Here is an 18184-nt window from a genome sequence, read left to right as displayed (position 1 = left end):
CAGTTGGCACTTCTAGAACGCCACACGAACGTAGACCTGACAGTGGAGTGTTTCACCGGTTACTATTTTTACCACTATAGCGTCAGTTGCCTGTCAGCTTCATCAGGTGAATGAGTGAACTTCTCAGTTGCCGGTAAGTTGCTGTTAAGTAATATATTTAATCTAAATTTCAATCTTTGTTAACCTTTTTAATTATATATCTTTTTTGGATTTTTTATAGTATTTTTTTGTGTTGTAAAACATTTTCTTCAGTTGTTTGAAACAGAATGTACTACTGAAAGTGTAAAAAAGTTACGTGATTAAATACAACAATAATAAATTATTTTTAGTTATGTGATTAAATGGGCTATATGAATCATTTTAAAATGTACAACATTGATAATATTTTAATTTAATTTAATACATAGACCCTATTGAGTGCTACATACCGCAACCGTACATAGAGGTTTATTTAGATATAAAGTATAAACATTTGTTTTAATGTCACATTATACTTTTTTTTACTCGTGTTTGTCAATCCCCCCCATTCGTAGTAAACGTATATTTTATAAAAATTCAATAATTTATACAAATTATATAAACAAGTAAATAGGTGATCTACCAGCAGTGCATTTCGTTTAACCTATACTAGAATTTTTAGGGTGTTTTAAAAATTAAATTACAACACTCCTTACATCAAAGACATTTATTTTCAATCAGAGATGGCATACAATACGTATGTCGAACACTTTAAAGGAATGATTCCAACCCGCAAAAGCCCAATTCAGGTATCTTTCAATTTACTACTCAAAACCTTACAAATAAAGGATTCCCGGTGGCGAATTGCACAAGCAACGTTACCCTAATATCCACACACAATGTTTTACCATTATGATCAATCAAATGTGTTAACCATATCGTTGTAACTTTTACTACCTATTAAAGGTGGTAGGATTTACTTCAGTGTAGGCCTCCTGTGGTTCATAAGTGATCAAAATATTTCTCACACCTTTCATTTTATCCAAATCCGCAACTCATGTAATATTTGAAGTACTTGAGCCTGTTTTAAGTAATTTCCCATCTTAAGAATATTTTATGTTGATTTACTATTAGTCACGTATATTTTTGGGAAAGAATCACGCTTTATCACGCACACATTCCAGACCTAGAGATAACGTGATGCTCTACTCTACAGTATATCTTGTATCTAATCCTGACAGCTCCGTCAGTCTGGAAACATCAAGAATTCCACTCGAACCCAGACACACTTTTACAATAGACGCTTGAAATATTGATTGATCTATTACAGAAAATGCTAGTCCACTCAAACCCAGACACACTTTTACAATAGACGCTTGAAATATTGATTGATCTATTACAGAAAATGCTAGTCCACTCAAACCCAGACACACTTTTACAATAGACGCTTGAAATATTGATTGATCTATTACAGAAAATGCTAGTCCACTCAAACCCAGACACACTTTTACAATAGACGCTTGAAATATTGATTGATCTATTACAGAAAATGCTAGTCCACTCAAACCCAGACACACTTTTACAATAGACGCTTGAAATATTGATTGATCTATTACAGAAAATGCTAGAATATGAATGACGTTTAAAAACACTCTAAATAAACTATGGCAATCAAACGAAAAAAATATTCATAATTATAATATTGCCTGTGGTGTTGGGACCACGAATGTCTAATAAAATTCATGAATAAAATTCAATGTCAACAGTTGAACAGCTTATTGCTAAGGTTATATGTTCATTGACCAGAATTTGTTTTAATCAAAACTGAATATCGTCAGATGGAGGCCATTTCTGTTACCTAATTTGTATTATTATTGTTAGTATCAACCCAGCTCTTTAGTCCAGGCAAATTAGATCAAATATAGGGTGTGCTCCCAAAAAAATCGTCTAAAGCTGGAAAGTGTTTTAATACCTTTTGGGGGTCCCAAATAAGACTCCTGTGAGTTTGCGACGGATTCTGACGTCTGCTTAAGTTTTGGGAGTCGAAAAATCTATGAAAACTTTGCACTTTTTTCAGTTTTTCGCTTATAACTCCTAAATAACGAATCCTAAGGAAAATGTTGTTCAAAGGTGTCTTTTAGTGCATTAAATTACGCGTCGATTGATGTTAAATACGTCAAAATCGGCCGAGTCGTTTAGCCGCTGTAGCTTTTCAAATTTGGGATATTTTCATCAACATAGCCAAAAGGTTGATTATTTGACCAGTTTTCGACTTACAACTCCTAAACGACGCATGCTATACAAAATGCGCCTGTAGTTAGTTTTGAAAACACAAAATTTTGCGTAGAATTATGATTATGAATGACTAGATAGTGGTTTATTTCATGGTTATCATCCAGAGGTTTATCCAAGAATGTGTGAAGGGAAGGGTAGCAAGACCCCCTATGCAATTTTAAATCTAATATTGTTGAGGGGGTTAAAAATATTCTAGGATTCGTCCTAAGCTCCCATTTATACGATCCCATCACTGGACACTCCGGAATGATGTTAAGCGATTCTAATACATAATTAGATATTACAACGAGAAAGATTTTATTAAATATAGCAAAAATGTTGTTTTTTAGCTTAATAAACGAAAGATGATAATGGAAGGATGTACATAGTTTTGGTTTTACTATGTATTTAGCCTATAAAAAAACAATTGGGATTTTTCGTAGATTTTACCATATAACTTTTCTACTTCTCGTCATTGGAATCTTAAGAAGAAGGATTTATTCTTTGCTCTTATTGGTCTTGCCACAAATGGTGACATTCGGTACCATCTTTTTCGTCAGATATCGAATTGAGATAATCGTGCCCCTTGCAAGTCTTTCAGACAGTAGTGCATTATATCCCTGCATTTAATATGGAGCGAGAAAATGTAAACCTTTTTAACATGTACATGAGATAGGTAGACGGAGTTGAGAAGTTCTTATCGAACCGGTGGATTAGCCGTAGTGATGGGACCCATTGACGTTAATTTTCCATACCTATCTCTCTGAATTAAGTACAATTTTAAATGAGCTCTAAAAGATTGGTGGATGATCAGCCCCCTTTGTTAGAATCAAAGTCAAAATTAGTTGAAAGTGTCCTCTAGAAGAGACCAACCCTCACTTGATTTGGATATTTTCTGCTCCCAACCATGTTTAGGGCCAACCTGCTTCTGCAACTTAACCAAGCGTTGTAACCCGTCAGAACACAGATCCATATTGATTGGAGTAAACAGAATGAGTAGTTTTAGGCTACATGAATAGTTAGATTTTCGACTCTTCTACATCACGCTTTCTTCATCAAACTGCGCTAGTGGGTACGGACCTATTTTTAATCCAAAGTATGATTCAAATTGAGGCTTGGATTTAATGTGGAATATCACGTGTTGACTGAGGGGGCAGATTCTTCTTTAACCTTTGCTGTTGCCATCACAGCTCGCGATTAATGTCACCACTTCCTTTTAATCTGCACAGTTTATGGTCATTATAGGCTTGCCTATTTACGATTTTCTTGCAAGCTGTGCCTTTCCATTATGCTTTATACATATATCGCGTTGATGCTATCATATGGGATAACTGCTGAGCTGATTGACATGAGCGAACTATTTTCAGTAGATGGGTCGTGACACTGGAACCATTTGATGAATTTCTTTTTGATCCCACCGTATCCGTGGAGTTTATATTGTCAACTTGCTTACAATATGTTGAGGAGGTGATCCCACAATATACCTTAACTTGATGGGTAGCATTCACTGCGATGGGCCTGCCAGCGAACCATCGGGCTAGGTCCACATCATTGATTCCCCTATCTCGGAAAAAGCTCTCCACAGTAAGATGTTGCTCTCATGAGCACTTACTTGTTCATAGGCCATGCTGCACGATCCATGACGTCACACTAGTGGGTAGATTCACTGCCATATCCCCTATGTTTTTGGTAATTAGGCTGGTTGTTTGCCAGATTTCAATGGTAAGATTTTAAGCTTGACAAGCATCTGATCTAGTGTTAACAATCAATAGCGGTTAAATGGTGAAGCTGATCTTAATGAATTAGAAAACATTCTACGCAGACGTTTATGCTCTTCAAACTAACTACAGGAACATTTTTTCTATAGCATGCGTTAGAAGACGTAAGCCAAAAACTGAAAGATGAATACAGGGATAGATTGTATATAATGGGTGGTTGGGATGAATCCTAGAATTTTCGGAACCTCAGACAACAATATTAGACTTAAAATTACATAGGGGGTCTTACTCTCATCACACCTTGTTAGATAAACCTCTAGATTACCATCATGGAATAAACCACTACCTAATAATTCATAATCCATTTAAGGACGGGATCTATGTTGTTACCAATTTTATTAAAATTTCCCAACTTTAACTTTAATGCTTTTTTTAACGAAATGGCGTCCATAGAAAGTAAGTAACAATCAATTGCCGTTATTGATTAATAAAAAAAACATTATACGCAGAATTTTGTGTTTTCCAAACTAACTACAGGTGCATTTTTGTATAGCATGCGTCGTTTAGGAATTTTAAGCCGAAAACTGGTCAAATAATCAACCTTTTGGCCATGTTGATGAAAATATAACACCTTTGAAAAGCTACAGCGGCTAAACGGCTCGGCCGATTTTGACGTATTTAACATCAATCGACGCGGAATTTAATGCACTAAAAGACACCTTTGAACAACATTTTCCTTAGGATTCGTTTTTTAGGAGTTATAAGCAAAAAACTGAAAAAAGTGCAAAATTTCCATAGTTTTTCGACTCCCAAAACGTAAGCAGACGTCAGAATCCGTCGCAAACTCACAGGAGTCTTATTTGGGACCCCCAAAAGGTATTAAAACACTTTCCAGCTTTAGACGATTTTTTGGGGAGCACACCCTATATTTGATCTAATTTGCCTGGACTATAAGAAATATATATAATTATAAACATATAATACCTAAACTAATTTCCGGAGAGACGTAGCATACTGAAAGCTGTCTTAATAGGAGTAAAATATGGGATAACGTTGATGTCACAAGTGTAGGAACCAATATTCATAAAATTAGTTCAAGATCAACGTTTGTTTGACCAAGTCAAACGTTTGCAAGGCCGCTGTCAGTCATGGAGATTTAGAATCCTCCGAGTGGACGGACGATGAACGGATGGACACTCATTACTTAGTAAAGTATCTCATAAATCCACAAGCTATCTCTAGGACCTCAGTGATAAATATGTTGCGTGAGGTTATTAACCGCACCAGATTGATATGTGTGACCGACCGTGTAAAACATTGCAAACGCCAAACGACCAGCAGCATCACAGATTGGACATAGTTGTGCCAGCATTTTCGTTTTTTCAACCAAGTGGTCATCTATTAAAGACTATGTTACGATAGAATAATTGATATTATATTGTAAAAAAGTTTACCTACGACCGTTTTTTAAAGTAGTCTTTTCAGTTCAGTTCTTAAAATTGAACAGATTCACATAACAGCATCGTTTACTTTCATAACTGCATAGTTTTACTCATAACAAGAGTGAAGGAACAATGAGGTTCAAGGATTGAGAGATAAGAAGAAAAATTGTAACGATTAAACTAATCAGCTGTTCAGGCCAATTTAATGGCAATTAATGTTTAGTACAATGTTTCGTTCATCACTGTCATTGGCAATGAGCGGTTATAAACGAAAACATAACCATAAGTTGTGAATAGTGATTTTTAGTAATTAAAAACACTATCGTTAATAAAGTAGTGTACGCAACTCGCGTAAATAGTGTTATGTAACGACACTCGTAGAAGTTTTAAGGCACTCGCCAAGGGTCGTACCTTAAATTTTCTACTTGTGTCGTTAACACTATCTTTACGCAATCGTTGCGTAAACTACTTCTACACACTTGGTACTGACTAGTGATTCCTCTGCTCCTAGAATGACTACTCGTTTTGATGTCTTTGGTACACCATCAACAAATGTCACAAACTTGAATTATTAAGTCATTGTTGAGATTGTTACGTCATAAATTAGAAAAGCACATAAAATATTAATTATTAACTTAGTTGAGGCCTACGTTAATACAGGATACGCGATAGTTGATCATCTAAATCCAAGTTTATTTTGTATTAAATAAACCTTATAATTTGAAAATAATACAGAAACTGATTAATTGGACTTCCTGATGATCAGAAGGAGACATGGAAAATATCTATTATTATTTTGTATTTTGTTATTTTGTTCAAATTGTGTTTAACAATTTTTTTATAATTCTACACCCTATTTGTCTTTTAGAGTCGGACCACCGAAATACGAGGGTAATTTAATATAATTAGGATACCAATACGTCTTGCTTGTCCATCTTATCCAGCCAGTTTGACCTATATTTGTATCGTATTTTTACAGAGGACAAGATGTATAAATGATGACTTCCAACGCCATCCGCGGGATCCGACGCAAGAAGTCTTCCCTGTCAGAGGTCAAGGTAGTGGTTGTAGGAGCTCCAGGAGTCGGCAAGAGTGGTAAGTACCCACCCTCGTGACATCTTTGTAAGACCAGCCTGTCATCCTGGCTCCTACCACACATCATAGAGCGCTCTAGTTTAGGACACTTGTACACATAATTGCATGATAGACCTAGAGTCACGGCATTATCACATGACGATAAAATTTGTGATTTGCGGGATTTGAACCTAGGAACCTTCGAAACCAAACGCTACACTATAGACCAACTAACTCTTTAATCCTGTTACCCTAGATACAAAACATTTCGATTTACGGTCCACTCTGAAGTGTGTTGATTAAATCAAATAAATCAAGCAATTGGCCCAAGTAAAGATAAATGACAAGACGCGATTCTTGTCAGTTACTCCAAAACTATCGTTTGAAATGTTAACTCAAGTTAACTCAATTTCGATATCTCAAGATGTGTCACGTAGTTGGCTTATAAACCTATAGAATAATGCATAGATTCATCCTATTTCAAAATCTAAAATATGTTATCTGTGTTTCGTGGTGGTAAAGTTTGAGTGTACTTAGACTATGTCAACTAAATCGGCTCTGACTTAAAAGTTAGGTTTTACGATTTCTGGTTTCTTATTTTGTCATAATACAATACCATAATAGCAAAACATGCAATAGGAAATGTCTTCTCCCACGCACGGGTTATCCCATGTGGGATTAATTTAGTTTATTTTTAGTTATACATTTTAAAACCTATTTCTATTGCATATATTACATTTTGTAAATCGTGTCTATTTTATACGAAATAAAGGATTTTGATTTGATTTGATTTTGATTTGATTTGTTGTTATTTAATGTTGTGTTTAAATTAAGTAAAACCATAGACTAAGTAACACTAAGGGAGGATGATTTATCTATGGTAAAACTAAGTCAACTACTCCGAAAATTCATGCACACAAATTTAACTAGGAGTTTTAAGTAACAGTAATATACGTTGATAAAGAATTACAGCACAAATAACTGTAATTAATAACGCATCACTGTCCACGGTATTTTTTAATATATTAAACATGGACGCAAAGTCAAACACTTTGACCTATTCACTTCCAGACGTTAAGTGCGTTCATGTACCAAACACCAGACAACTGATCTCTCACAGTTTATTCGCACTTCGATGTAAACTACTTACTGAGGGCTACTGGACAATTAGTAGAGTATTCTTGGCCGCCAGTTTGTTGAGAGCCCGCCAAAACTCAACACCGCCCAAACATTGGCGGGTAAATACCGTGGTTTCCTAACCTCTCTCAGGTTTGTCTATTTCATTTGTATTTCAACATTACTATTATCGAGTTTCACAGTTTTGGCCCATGCTAGAGGTTGTAAAGTTTATTTAAGTAGAACTGCCTAGACAACACAGGTTTTTGCCAAGTCTTACAGAAATCGGAGATTGTTTTACCCGAAGTAAGTTGTAACAGTTGTGTAAGTGGTGGAAGTGGTGACATGACCAATTTATTTTAGTTTTAGTTCAAGCAAAATAGATTGTGGTGTACTATTTTGTCCACATGTTAAAACAAATATTTTGGCCGACAGATTCTTACCATTCAAACTATATAAAATTACATTTTTACTACATTATTTTTTTCGAATATTGGTCAACGTGGTACACACAATTAAAAGTGCTACAGCTATCATTGTTTCCCCTGTTAAAAATAATCTCTCCCCAGAATTAAATAATCTCTGGAGATGGTTTGTTGGTGTGTTTCCATAATATTTATTTGGGAAATGTCTTTGTTTCATCGTGGGGCTTGGGGCTGTTTATTTTTTTTAGGTAATAACCATCAATTTTTAGGCCTACCTTAGGGCTATGCCTCATAGATCTATAAAACAATTCTTTTTATCATTGAATATAAAATATGGACTAACAATATCGGGTGAAATTTAATTGCGAAGCATTCGTTTTGGCTTGAAACTGTCAGTTATTGTATTTGCGAAGGTTTATGTGTATTCCTATACAGTAATTGTTTTGCCAGCATATCTGGAAAAATGCACACTAAATATGCAAACCAACTCCTGTTCTGAATATAAGGTTACAACAGCTAGTGCTGAATATTGCTGCAAGATAGTGTAAACATGCAGACTAGCTAAGTTATTAGGAAAAAGATTTCAAGCTAGAAACGATCGTATAACAGAAGTTCAGTAATTTTCGTATCACACCCCTTAACTCCAATCATCCCTCCAGCTCCTATCAACCTTATCAGTGAGGTGGTCAGTGGCCATCCACTAGTTGAACCGTTGCCAACATTCCGGCGCTGAAATACCCGACCTTGTCCCTCCACCCTTCAGTTTCATTTACATTCTTTATACTGCTAATTTACTCTGAAATGTGTAAATATACACTACTTACCTTGTAACGGGAAATAAATTAGAGGTTGTTTATTTTTACTCATGGAGCCTCGTAATAGCAATGCATACGAGCTGAACTCAGCGCGTTATATAGCGTTGGTTTTAATTCAATTCGTGACGGATTCGACTATTTTTTTTCTTACAAAACTGTACACACGTGTTCGAATATTCTTGAATCGAATGGAAACCATTCCCCGGTAACATCATCATGCCTTTATTATCATAGAGCCAAACACGATATACTATAGTCGGACTATAGTCTAAGTGTTCGAGTACAATGTTACAATTACTCACTCATTGAGTGGCACACATGTTGTAGGATCGAAGATTGGCTAAAACTGGTCCATAGTCTGCCCTGAGTCCCTGACATATAAAGTCAATGCTTATCAAACAGACCATAGGGGACCAAACAACTATGTAAACAAAATGGGCCCTTTTTAGTTCGGTTACTATACAGTAGACAAAATCTTACTTTTCTGACGTTTTCAGGAAACGAAAATTTAATCTCGTCTAATATTTTGTATGAACAGTATGCTGGGACGTCAGGATGAATCCTATTAAGTCCTGTTATTGAACTCACTCACTAGTGTAATTATAATTGTACAGTAGTTGTATTACTTCATAGTCACATCTTGTTGTTATATTACACGTCCCAGACCCCAGTACGGCCTTGCAGACTCCGGCCTACTAACCTCACGCTATATTTAACATCTTCCTTTGTTATTGTAGCCTCCATGCTTCATGTCGTCATCGACGGGCCATTGAATCCTGCGTATGTGTACGGGATATATTTAGTCGAGTAGGGAAAATATTGATCGCTGTATAATATGGGATGTTTTCAGACTTTAAAACAGTAGTATTTTATTAGTTAATCGGGTCGTTATAAGGTGGGGGGGAGGGTTATAAGGTCGATTATGATTTATGAATACATATTTCAGGTAAAGATCATGTTTTTGATGATTTTATATGCAAGGTTCTTTGTTTATTTTACCAGATTTTCGGGCTAAATTACCAAGGGTAGCCAGCTGCCCTTGGTACAAAACATTAAATAGGTAATTAATTAAATTATCGATGCTTCTCAGTATGGAAACAGAAACGTTCAGATTCTTAGAGGAATACTAAAATGACACAGCTACCCAACTACCACAAATCCACTAAACATAAAACAGAATTACACTTTGTACATTAAATACCAGTGTTCATAGCAAACACATAAAATAATGAATCGATCACATTGATTAGTTCATCGATTCAACTAGTTCACATTTTTGTTTTGCATAATATTAATGCTATTCCTGCTTTCAGCGTTGACAGTGAGATTTCTGACAAGACGTTACATTGGGGAGTATGACCATCAGGCAGGTAAGAAACAAAAAATTAAGTTATCAATTGATTTAAATTTATAGTTTAGGTGAGTAACAGCATTTCTATGTTATATACATATACCACTATCTTATCACTTTTTTCAAGCAATCAACAATACTTGTTGTAAAAAGATCTGTAAATAAGTTTTGGTAATGTACGAGTCGAGTACAAACCTATCTATATAAGTACACTGAAACCGTGAAGATTTAAAAAATCTTAAATCAATTTTGTAAAGTTACAGAATTTTTAAAACACTATACATTTTTATTTTTCTATCTCTACCATAAAATCAGATACTATGGATTTTTTATCAAAGGAATCCGGGGTTCAATGATATTTTTTTTCCAGAAACCCGTTACAAACACGAAGTGTTAGTGGACGGAGAGCCCATCCTCTTCGAAATCTTGGACTCATGCCCCAAGGTGTGTATGATCTCAACTTGTCTTTTTTAGGTGTTTATTGGCAGTTTTATGATTTTGTAAGCAATAGTTCAAACTGTATGATCATCTTATATGTAAAAAATTTGGTTTTTGATTTCCGAGTTCGTTTGGCTCTTCTACCCGACCGATTTTCATGATTGAGGTCTCAAATTGTCATGCACAAATTTTACATCACATCTTATCTACTGTATTACTCGGCCCAAAAACATAATATTGATTTATTTTTGAATTCTTACTTCAATTTAAGATGCATTTCACCAGTTATTATTATATAATCCTATATACCGGCTTTCATTTAAGCTATTAGTTTTTCAAATCGGACCAGTTTCCAGCAAACACAAGGTGAACAACCAACATAAAAATGGTTTTTTATAAGGTTTTTTTTATGATTTAAAATCATTAGCTCCAGTATTGTTCATGTTTTTTTTTATGTTTTAGACTCAAAATAATCAGTTAATCATATGCTTTAATTTGAGCTATTGATCATTTGAATCACTTAAATTTAAGATACTGTATTACCCTATCAAAAATCATAATTTGATTATTTCTCCAATATGATATTTATTTCAACGCTGCGGGGCAACATGGGTCCTCTAGTGTTATCCTAAAGCAAAGGAATAAAAATAGTGTATAACAAAGTAAATCTGAAAATAACATTTTAATATAAAAAATAATAGTACAATTCGAACATGGAAAAATAATAAACATTTGCTATTTTAATTAATAAAAAGCCGGTACTCCAGCCCCATCTTCAAATTGTCTAAGGGTCCTCTACTTCAAAAATAACAAAATAATGATTCAATGTAGTAACAGTATTTCTCAAGAATTTATATATTTAAACACCATTATAAACATTTATTGATCAAATTTGATATCTTCCAAACCAGATTGAGGGGTATTCAATGTCATCCTTTAATGTAGCATGACTGTAAGTTAATTTTTCTCTCTTTCTTGAAAGAAAATAGAGTTAACATAAGTATACAGGAACCTTAATAAATAATAATTAAGCTCTATTGGAAGGTTTGCATTTTAAAGAGGTGTTCGCCTTCTGCCAAATTGGGACAAGATACCAGAAACAATGCCTGTGTGAATAGGCACACAATCATAGGCCTCAAGAATCATAAAAGTTACATTGGAAAAATCTACATGTATGTACGAGTAAAAACTAAGTTACACTTGGACTTGGTGATCATCAACAAGGTGCTACACTTAAGTTAGGTACAAGAAAACCCGTTTCATCGACACCAACACATTCAAGCATAACTATGGAGATCAGACAAACTCAACGAAGTTTCAGTTTCTAATCAAGAAAGTAGAAACAGGACAGATAAAGAAGTTAAAACTTAAAGTACTGTACTAAAACTAAGTATGACTAAAATCTTAAAGCAAAATCCCTTGTGTTTAAGAGTTAAATTTCAAAGACACAGTATAATGTGCAGGCTATTTTTGGGATTCTAAGCATTTGACAAATTACGCTACCTAGAGCCAGTTTCCACACCCAATTGGCATTTGGACAGACGCCACCCGAGAAACACAACAGACACATAAGAGCTCTTAATTTGATGCTGCTGAAACAATTGTGCTTTCTTACAGAACATCTCCGCTTTATAGATCACCAACAAATATAACATGATGACGACGACTCGAATAATCTCACGTTATTTATTTTCATTGTTCGTTATTTGTTAAATTAAAATTTCCATTAAGCAACCAAAAGATGACTGTCAATGGTTATGTCATTATTATGCCGATGTCATTAATAAAAATGTCCAGCGGGTATTGGTAATTTTATATCTGGATAGCTGAATGGGTTAATAGCGTATTTACCTAGGACTCAGATCGTCACCTGAGAAAAGATAATATAGGTTTTGACAGGCCCGCTGTTATAATTGGGCAGACTGGGCATATGCCCAGGGTACAACTAGGAAAAAAGGGGGGGTGCTGCTTTTGAGTTTGCCCAGGGCTCCATTGACCCACAGCCCTGGTTTTGATGGTTTGCACTGGACTCACCATAATCGGGCATTTAATTGATAGTCTTAGCTATAGAACATGAGATATTATATTAGTAACGATAAGATTATCTGAGTAGCCGAGGGGTTATAGTGATCGCCTTGTAATCTTAAGGTCGCTGGTGTGATTTCAAGCAATATTTTTACTGGACCGTGGTGACATTTGTCATTGGGCTATGCTTCCAAACAAAAGGTTGATGTTAGATAGGGACAAATCAGTGTTTAGCCATTTCTTAATGAAAAATGTAAAAAAATAAAATACCAATGGCTCAAATTACATCAAAGTTTTAACACTCGACTGCACCATAGCCCTTTGAGGTAGAATGTTTTTCCATTTTTCAGCGAGTTTGCCATTTGAGCAGTCAGGAAAATGGTGGCCGGTGACCTATACTCGCCATTTAACCGCAAAGGGTTAAAATATACACTTTGTTGGGTTGGCATTGTATAGATCTTAAGTAATCGAAAAAATCCATTCTCATGGGCATTTACCTTAATGTCAAATTTTCAGGGTATCGCCTCTGTGTTTTACATCACACATTTAAATCACTAACCATCATAGATTTTTTGTGGATTAATTGATCAACTATACCTTGGTTATTTAAAGTAACAGAGTCTTACCCAGCATTTTGTAGTAACCTAATAAATAATGTTTGACAAAACCTTAATTATTTTTCCTGATATTCCAGAGTGATGATGAACTACCAGCAACAGACAGTCTCAACTGGGCTGATGGGTGTCTGCTGGTTTACGCTATCACTGACAGACGTTCGTTCAACTACGTGCGCCGGGCCAGACAAGCTCTTACATCAGACCTTCCGCTGGTGCTGGTAGGCAACAAGGCAGATATGGTACACCTGCGCCAAGTCAGCACTGAGGAAGGTAACTATGACATGGCTAACTTCTTGGGACTTTTTAACATGTCTTTTGAATTAGTTAAGGAATCAGTTAAAGGAATCAGCTTGTTTATGTAATAATTAAAGTTCTTTGACGCACATCTCTTAAAAGAATGTGAATAACTTAGAGCAAGGAGAAGTAGGGTCTTTGAAACCTCTAAAATAGACCCATCAAAAAATTTAAGATAACAAAGATTTGAGAGGTACAATAAACAGGTGGAAGTGTACAGTCCCCGGACATTAATCTGTACTGTGCATCAGCTCTCTTAATTCATAATACTAGTGCACCTGTTGCTCGGATTCGAGCAATTGCAAAGTATTACAGGTGTTATTACAAAACGAATAACAGTCATAATTATTCCCGATGACTTAAAAGAGTAAACTCAAAGATAATGTATTCAATCACTCCATTCCAGTTATCGAAACTGAAAACGAACCGCTGTAATTAATACAAATTATTCGTCTGTTTAAGTAAACAAAATCATTTTTTCATAAGAAATACATTGGGATTTTGATGACCTGTGGGGCAGAGCCCGAGGACTTTTATTACAGGAATTGGTGAAAGGGGGTGTCAACACAACAAATACTTAATTTTGACACATTGTTTGTAAAAATCCGTCCATTATTAACGGAGGAGTAGTGTTTTGTAGAAATCGCCTTCACGTATTATATATAAGGATGTTATAGCTATAGTTCGGCCGCTTAGAAAGCGACCTCCTCCAGCATTGGTTTAGCATTAGCGCGCAGGTCGTTTTCTAAGCAGCCGAACTATAGTATCCTCAACACACTAAACTTATCGCTCACAAATTTCTTAACCAGCAAAATACACATATGTTGTTTAGTTTTTTTTTTTTTAGTTTCAATTAAAAATACATTTTTTTGAAAAGCTGTTACATCACAGGAACCTTTTTGTACTAGTGACTAACGAACTATATGACACTGGATAGAACTTAGTCAGATAGGTTACTATGAAAAACAAAATCAGTCCTTGTACTCTTTTAATTTGTAGCCTTCATTCAGTGCATAATTTAACATCTATATAAATAAAATTACAGTTTTGTCTGTACATTGCTTAGAATCATGCAGTTTTTGGTTATTTTTACGTTTCATAGCCTAAGAAAGCCGAAACGAGTCTTATCTCAATTTCTGTCTGTATGTCTGTCTGTTTGTCCATTCTGTGACTTCGTCTGTAACGCCAAAATGTCATTTTACGTGGCCTACTCCTTGAAAACTAGAGTACAGATCAAGATTCCAATTATTTTTCTGTATTCACTGGATTGGCGAGAGTGTCTTTAGCTATTAAAATATGGCCTAACTACTTTTGAAAAAATATAACAAACCACCAAAAACCCAATTTTGTTCGATTTTTGTCAAATTTTCTCCCAATGTTTACTATTACATTTTATGAAATAAGGATCAGCTGTTTGGATTAGTTCTCATTTCTAGCTGTCACTGATATGTTTACATTAAATACTGTTTACAAATACCGCAACCATTTCCGATCAAATTTTGTTAGCACATCCAAACCAAGTTAGATTAAAACCGTTGTGCCTTACTTAACCGGTTTAATTAATCGCAAGTGCAACGATTGTTCTTGAGTTTTTATAACCGGGGAAAATACTGAGAATCAGTGTTGTGAATCAGTGCTGGGAAACTTACATTTTTTTAATCATCGTCACCAATAGTTTACAAAAAAGGTTTCCACTCATTGACGGCGCTTCAAAGACAGTTGTGTAAAGTGCAAAGTAAAAAATCAACTGCAGTGGGTGATCGTGGATGTTGCTGTGATCTTGGAAGATCTTTCTAATTTCACTGTGATCGTAACATATGTTTAACTTACAGATGTAGCTAAAATCGCAACTCGCTTTTTCCAATGTGTCACTTTCGGTTTCTACTTACTTACATTTCGACAACGACATCGGTACTTTTTCTACTTAGGAAGTAAAACTACAAACGTCCAAAACCCCAGATTTGTGCGTTTTTTGTCACATTTCCTCCGAATGTTTGCTAGATATGTGTACCGATTATAGTTTAGAGATTACGTAATCTTTTAAAGAAACCTTTGTTTGGATAAAGGTGGTTTCTTCAAACTGTCATTAATATGTTAACATTAAAAGTTGCTTACAAATAAATGGGAAATAACTATAATTTTCGAAAACTTAAAAAATTTAAAACCAAGGGAGATTAATAGCTTCGGTACTGCACCACATCAAGTGAAAGTTTTTTTGAGCAAACCATAGTGAGTTTTTAAAGCTTTACGTTGTTAACGTTACATGTTTTGTGGCCTGTGTATTTATTTATTTATATATTTTCCAACGGATTAACACCTATAATACAGTTTGATTAGAAGGACAGTTTGAATTGGTCGTAATCGTAAGTACTATAGTTCTTTTCTTAAATGTAAACGTTGGTTTTTGGTACTGCTACTTTTCCTTAGAACTGGTGGTAGCAGCAAGAATCATTTTTACGTCCAAACACATCACTATTTACAACTATAGTTATCGTTACTGCTGTACCTTATTTCTTATTAAATTTAATTGATGTCTTACTGTATAATTTTATTGCGTTTTCTGTTTGGACTCCAAAATGTTACTTTATGCTATGAAAATGATAATAAATTAGTGAACTATTTATTTAGCAAACCATCATGAATTTTTAAAGCTTGGCGTTGTTAACGTATAAATGTTTTGTGGGCTGTGTATTTATTTAATTATTTATATATTTGCCAACGGATTTACACCAATTTTACAGTTTGATTAGGCCTAAAACCGATTATTATAAAATTTGATGACACTATCAAAACTTTCAAATAATTGTTATTTGCTTTGGTTAAAGCGTAGTAAATCCCCTAATTCATTTCTGTATTTGTGTGTGTAAGCCTGTTGGTAACGCATTAATGTCCTTATTTCTCAGTGTTTCGTGAAAAAAGAGCACCTTTGTTAATGCAAATTTCAACCCGAATAAAGTGTGCAGTAGTGAGGTTGAGGTAGTATTTTTACTACTTTTAACCAGTGTGAAAAGTAACTTTCATTTACAGGCCTCCGTAAGGGCTATGCCTCATAGATCTATAAAGCAGTTCCTTTTATCATTAGATATGAAATATGGACTAACACGATCGGTTGACACTTAATTGCGAAGCATTCGTTTTGGCTTTGAAACTGTCAGATATTGTGTTTGCGAAGGTTTATTATGTATTCCTATACAGTAATAGTCTTGCCAGCATATCTGGAAAAATGCACACTAAATATGCAAACCAACTCCTGTTCTGAATATAAGGTTTCAACTTACTACAAGTTTCCCGTACGTAGAACGGGCGAACAGCTAGATCTCAATAATAGAGAAACTGTTTCTCGTTTATGTAATGCTACAGTTTTGTGGTAATTCTTTCTAGTTTCTTTTGCAAATAATATAACAGGTTCTTGTGTAAAGAAAACAGTTTTTTTTTAACTTTACATGATTAAAATAAAATGTTAAAACGAATAAAAAAACCAGACAGAAGAGAAAATAATGTTATGACATGCATAGCTCTATGAGCTTTTGTCATTTTAAAATGGCAGCGTCAGACTGACTTAACTCCTAGTTCTCACGCTTGTACCCATGTTTCACATTATAGATCTTAGTTTGAACTTACGTGGTCTTACAAAATTAGCAAAAATTTCTTCCACAGTACAAATCTGAAGCTTGGTTGATGGTTTGACCGCAACTGGGGTAAATTCTGACCCAAAAGAGTGGCATGTAAAAAATTACCAACACCACTGAAACACACAAATTAAAATAATCTATCAAACAGATTGATATACAACCAATTAAACTGCATACCTATATTTTTTGCATTACAGGTGAAATTCTAGCCAAAGACTTTGAATGCTCGTTCAGTGAAGTGGCAGCTGCCGAGCAAGTGACGCAAGTGGGTGAAGTGTTTCACGAACTGTGTCGCGAAGTGTTGAGTGTGCGTCGCAAGAACAAACAATCTCTCCTGGACCGCATGCTAGGCAGTAAAGCCTCAGTTAAAGTGTATTGCAGGGGAAAAAGTGACAGTGCCTTACCTAAAGACAATTGATTTATTTGTATAAAAAAATCTGTAAATAATTTGTATACAACTATTAACTTTAAAATGTTAGTTACTGTTACCATATTAAAAACGTTGTTCTGGTAACCTGTTCTTGTAACAAAACAATACAAGGCATCTCAATCATCCCACATAATTTTACTTTTACTAGACATTCCATCCCCATGTTAAATTTGTAGCCAGTTTTTTAAATCAAAATCGTCGTACTTGATGTGAGCCAACGACAGACTGTGCTGATCTAAATTACTTAATTCTGTCGAATACAAAAACCATTTTACCAAGTCAAACTTAGGGAATAACTTTTGGTGAGCTATAGCAGATGTTATGACCCATCAACCTGGTCAGCAACAAAAAATAAGGTATAAAATAGAATTTTATAGACACTAGCGCATTCTGTGACTGGCTCACACAACTATGTTCTTTTTTAGTAAAAAATTGGCTACAGCTGGTCCATATAAATGGGGATGTCTACTTCAGTATCCAATAGTCAATGCTTTTACTATCTTCCTCAACTGCATCCCAGTTTCATGATTTAGTTATAGTGAAAGTAATAGAGACATAAACATGGCTTGGTACAA

The 18184-nt window shown here is 34.8% G+C and overlaps 1 protein-coding gene across 1 annotated transcript; it reads left to right on the top strand.

Moving 5' to 3' along the window:
• LOC128995195 (ras-related and estrogen-regulated growth inhibitor-like) lies at nt 1-17686 on the top strand. Its single transcript, XM_054420129.1, has 6 exons — nt 1-133; nt 6372-6487; nt 10136-10192; nt 10544-10617; nt 13331-13523; nt 17377-17686. Exons 2-6 carry the CDS (start codon nt 6388-6390, stop codon nt 17595-17597), a joined length of 645 nt encoding a protein of 214 aa, XP_054276104.1. The 5' UTR covers nt 1-133; nt 6372-6387; the 3' UTR covers nt 17598-17686.
• The last annotated feature ends 498 nt before the right edge of the window (nt 17687-18184 follow it).

Source organism: Macrosteles quadrilineatus, unplaced genomic scaffold (assembly GCF_028750875.1).
Source record: "Macrosteles quadrilineatus isolate MER2022 unplaced genomic scaffold, UCM_ALF_1.0 Scaffold_5__1_contigs__length_97177068, whole genome shotgun sequence".
Lineage (NCBI taxonomy): Eukaryota > Metazoa > Arthropoda > Insecta > Hemiptera > Cicadellidae > Macrosteles > Macrosteles quadrilineatus.
This window is presented reverse-complemented; position numbering and strand designations above follow the sequence as displayed.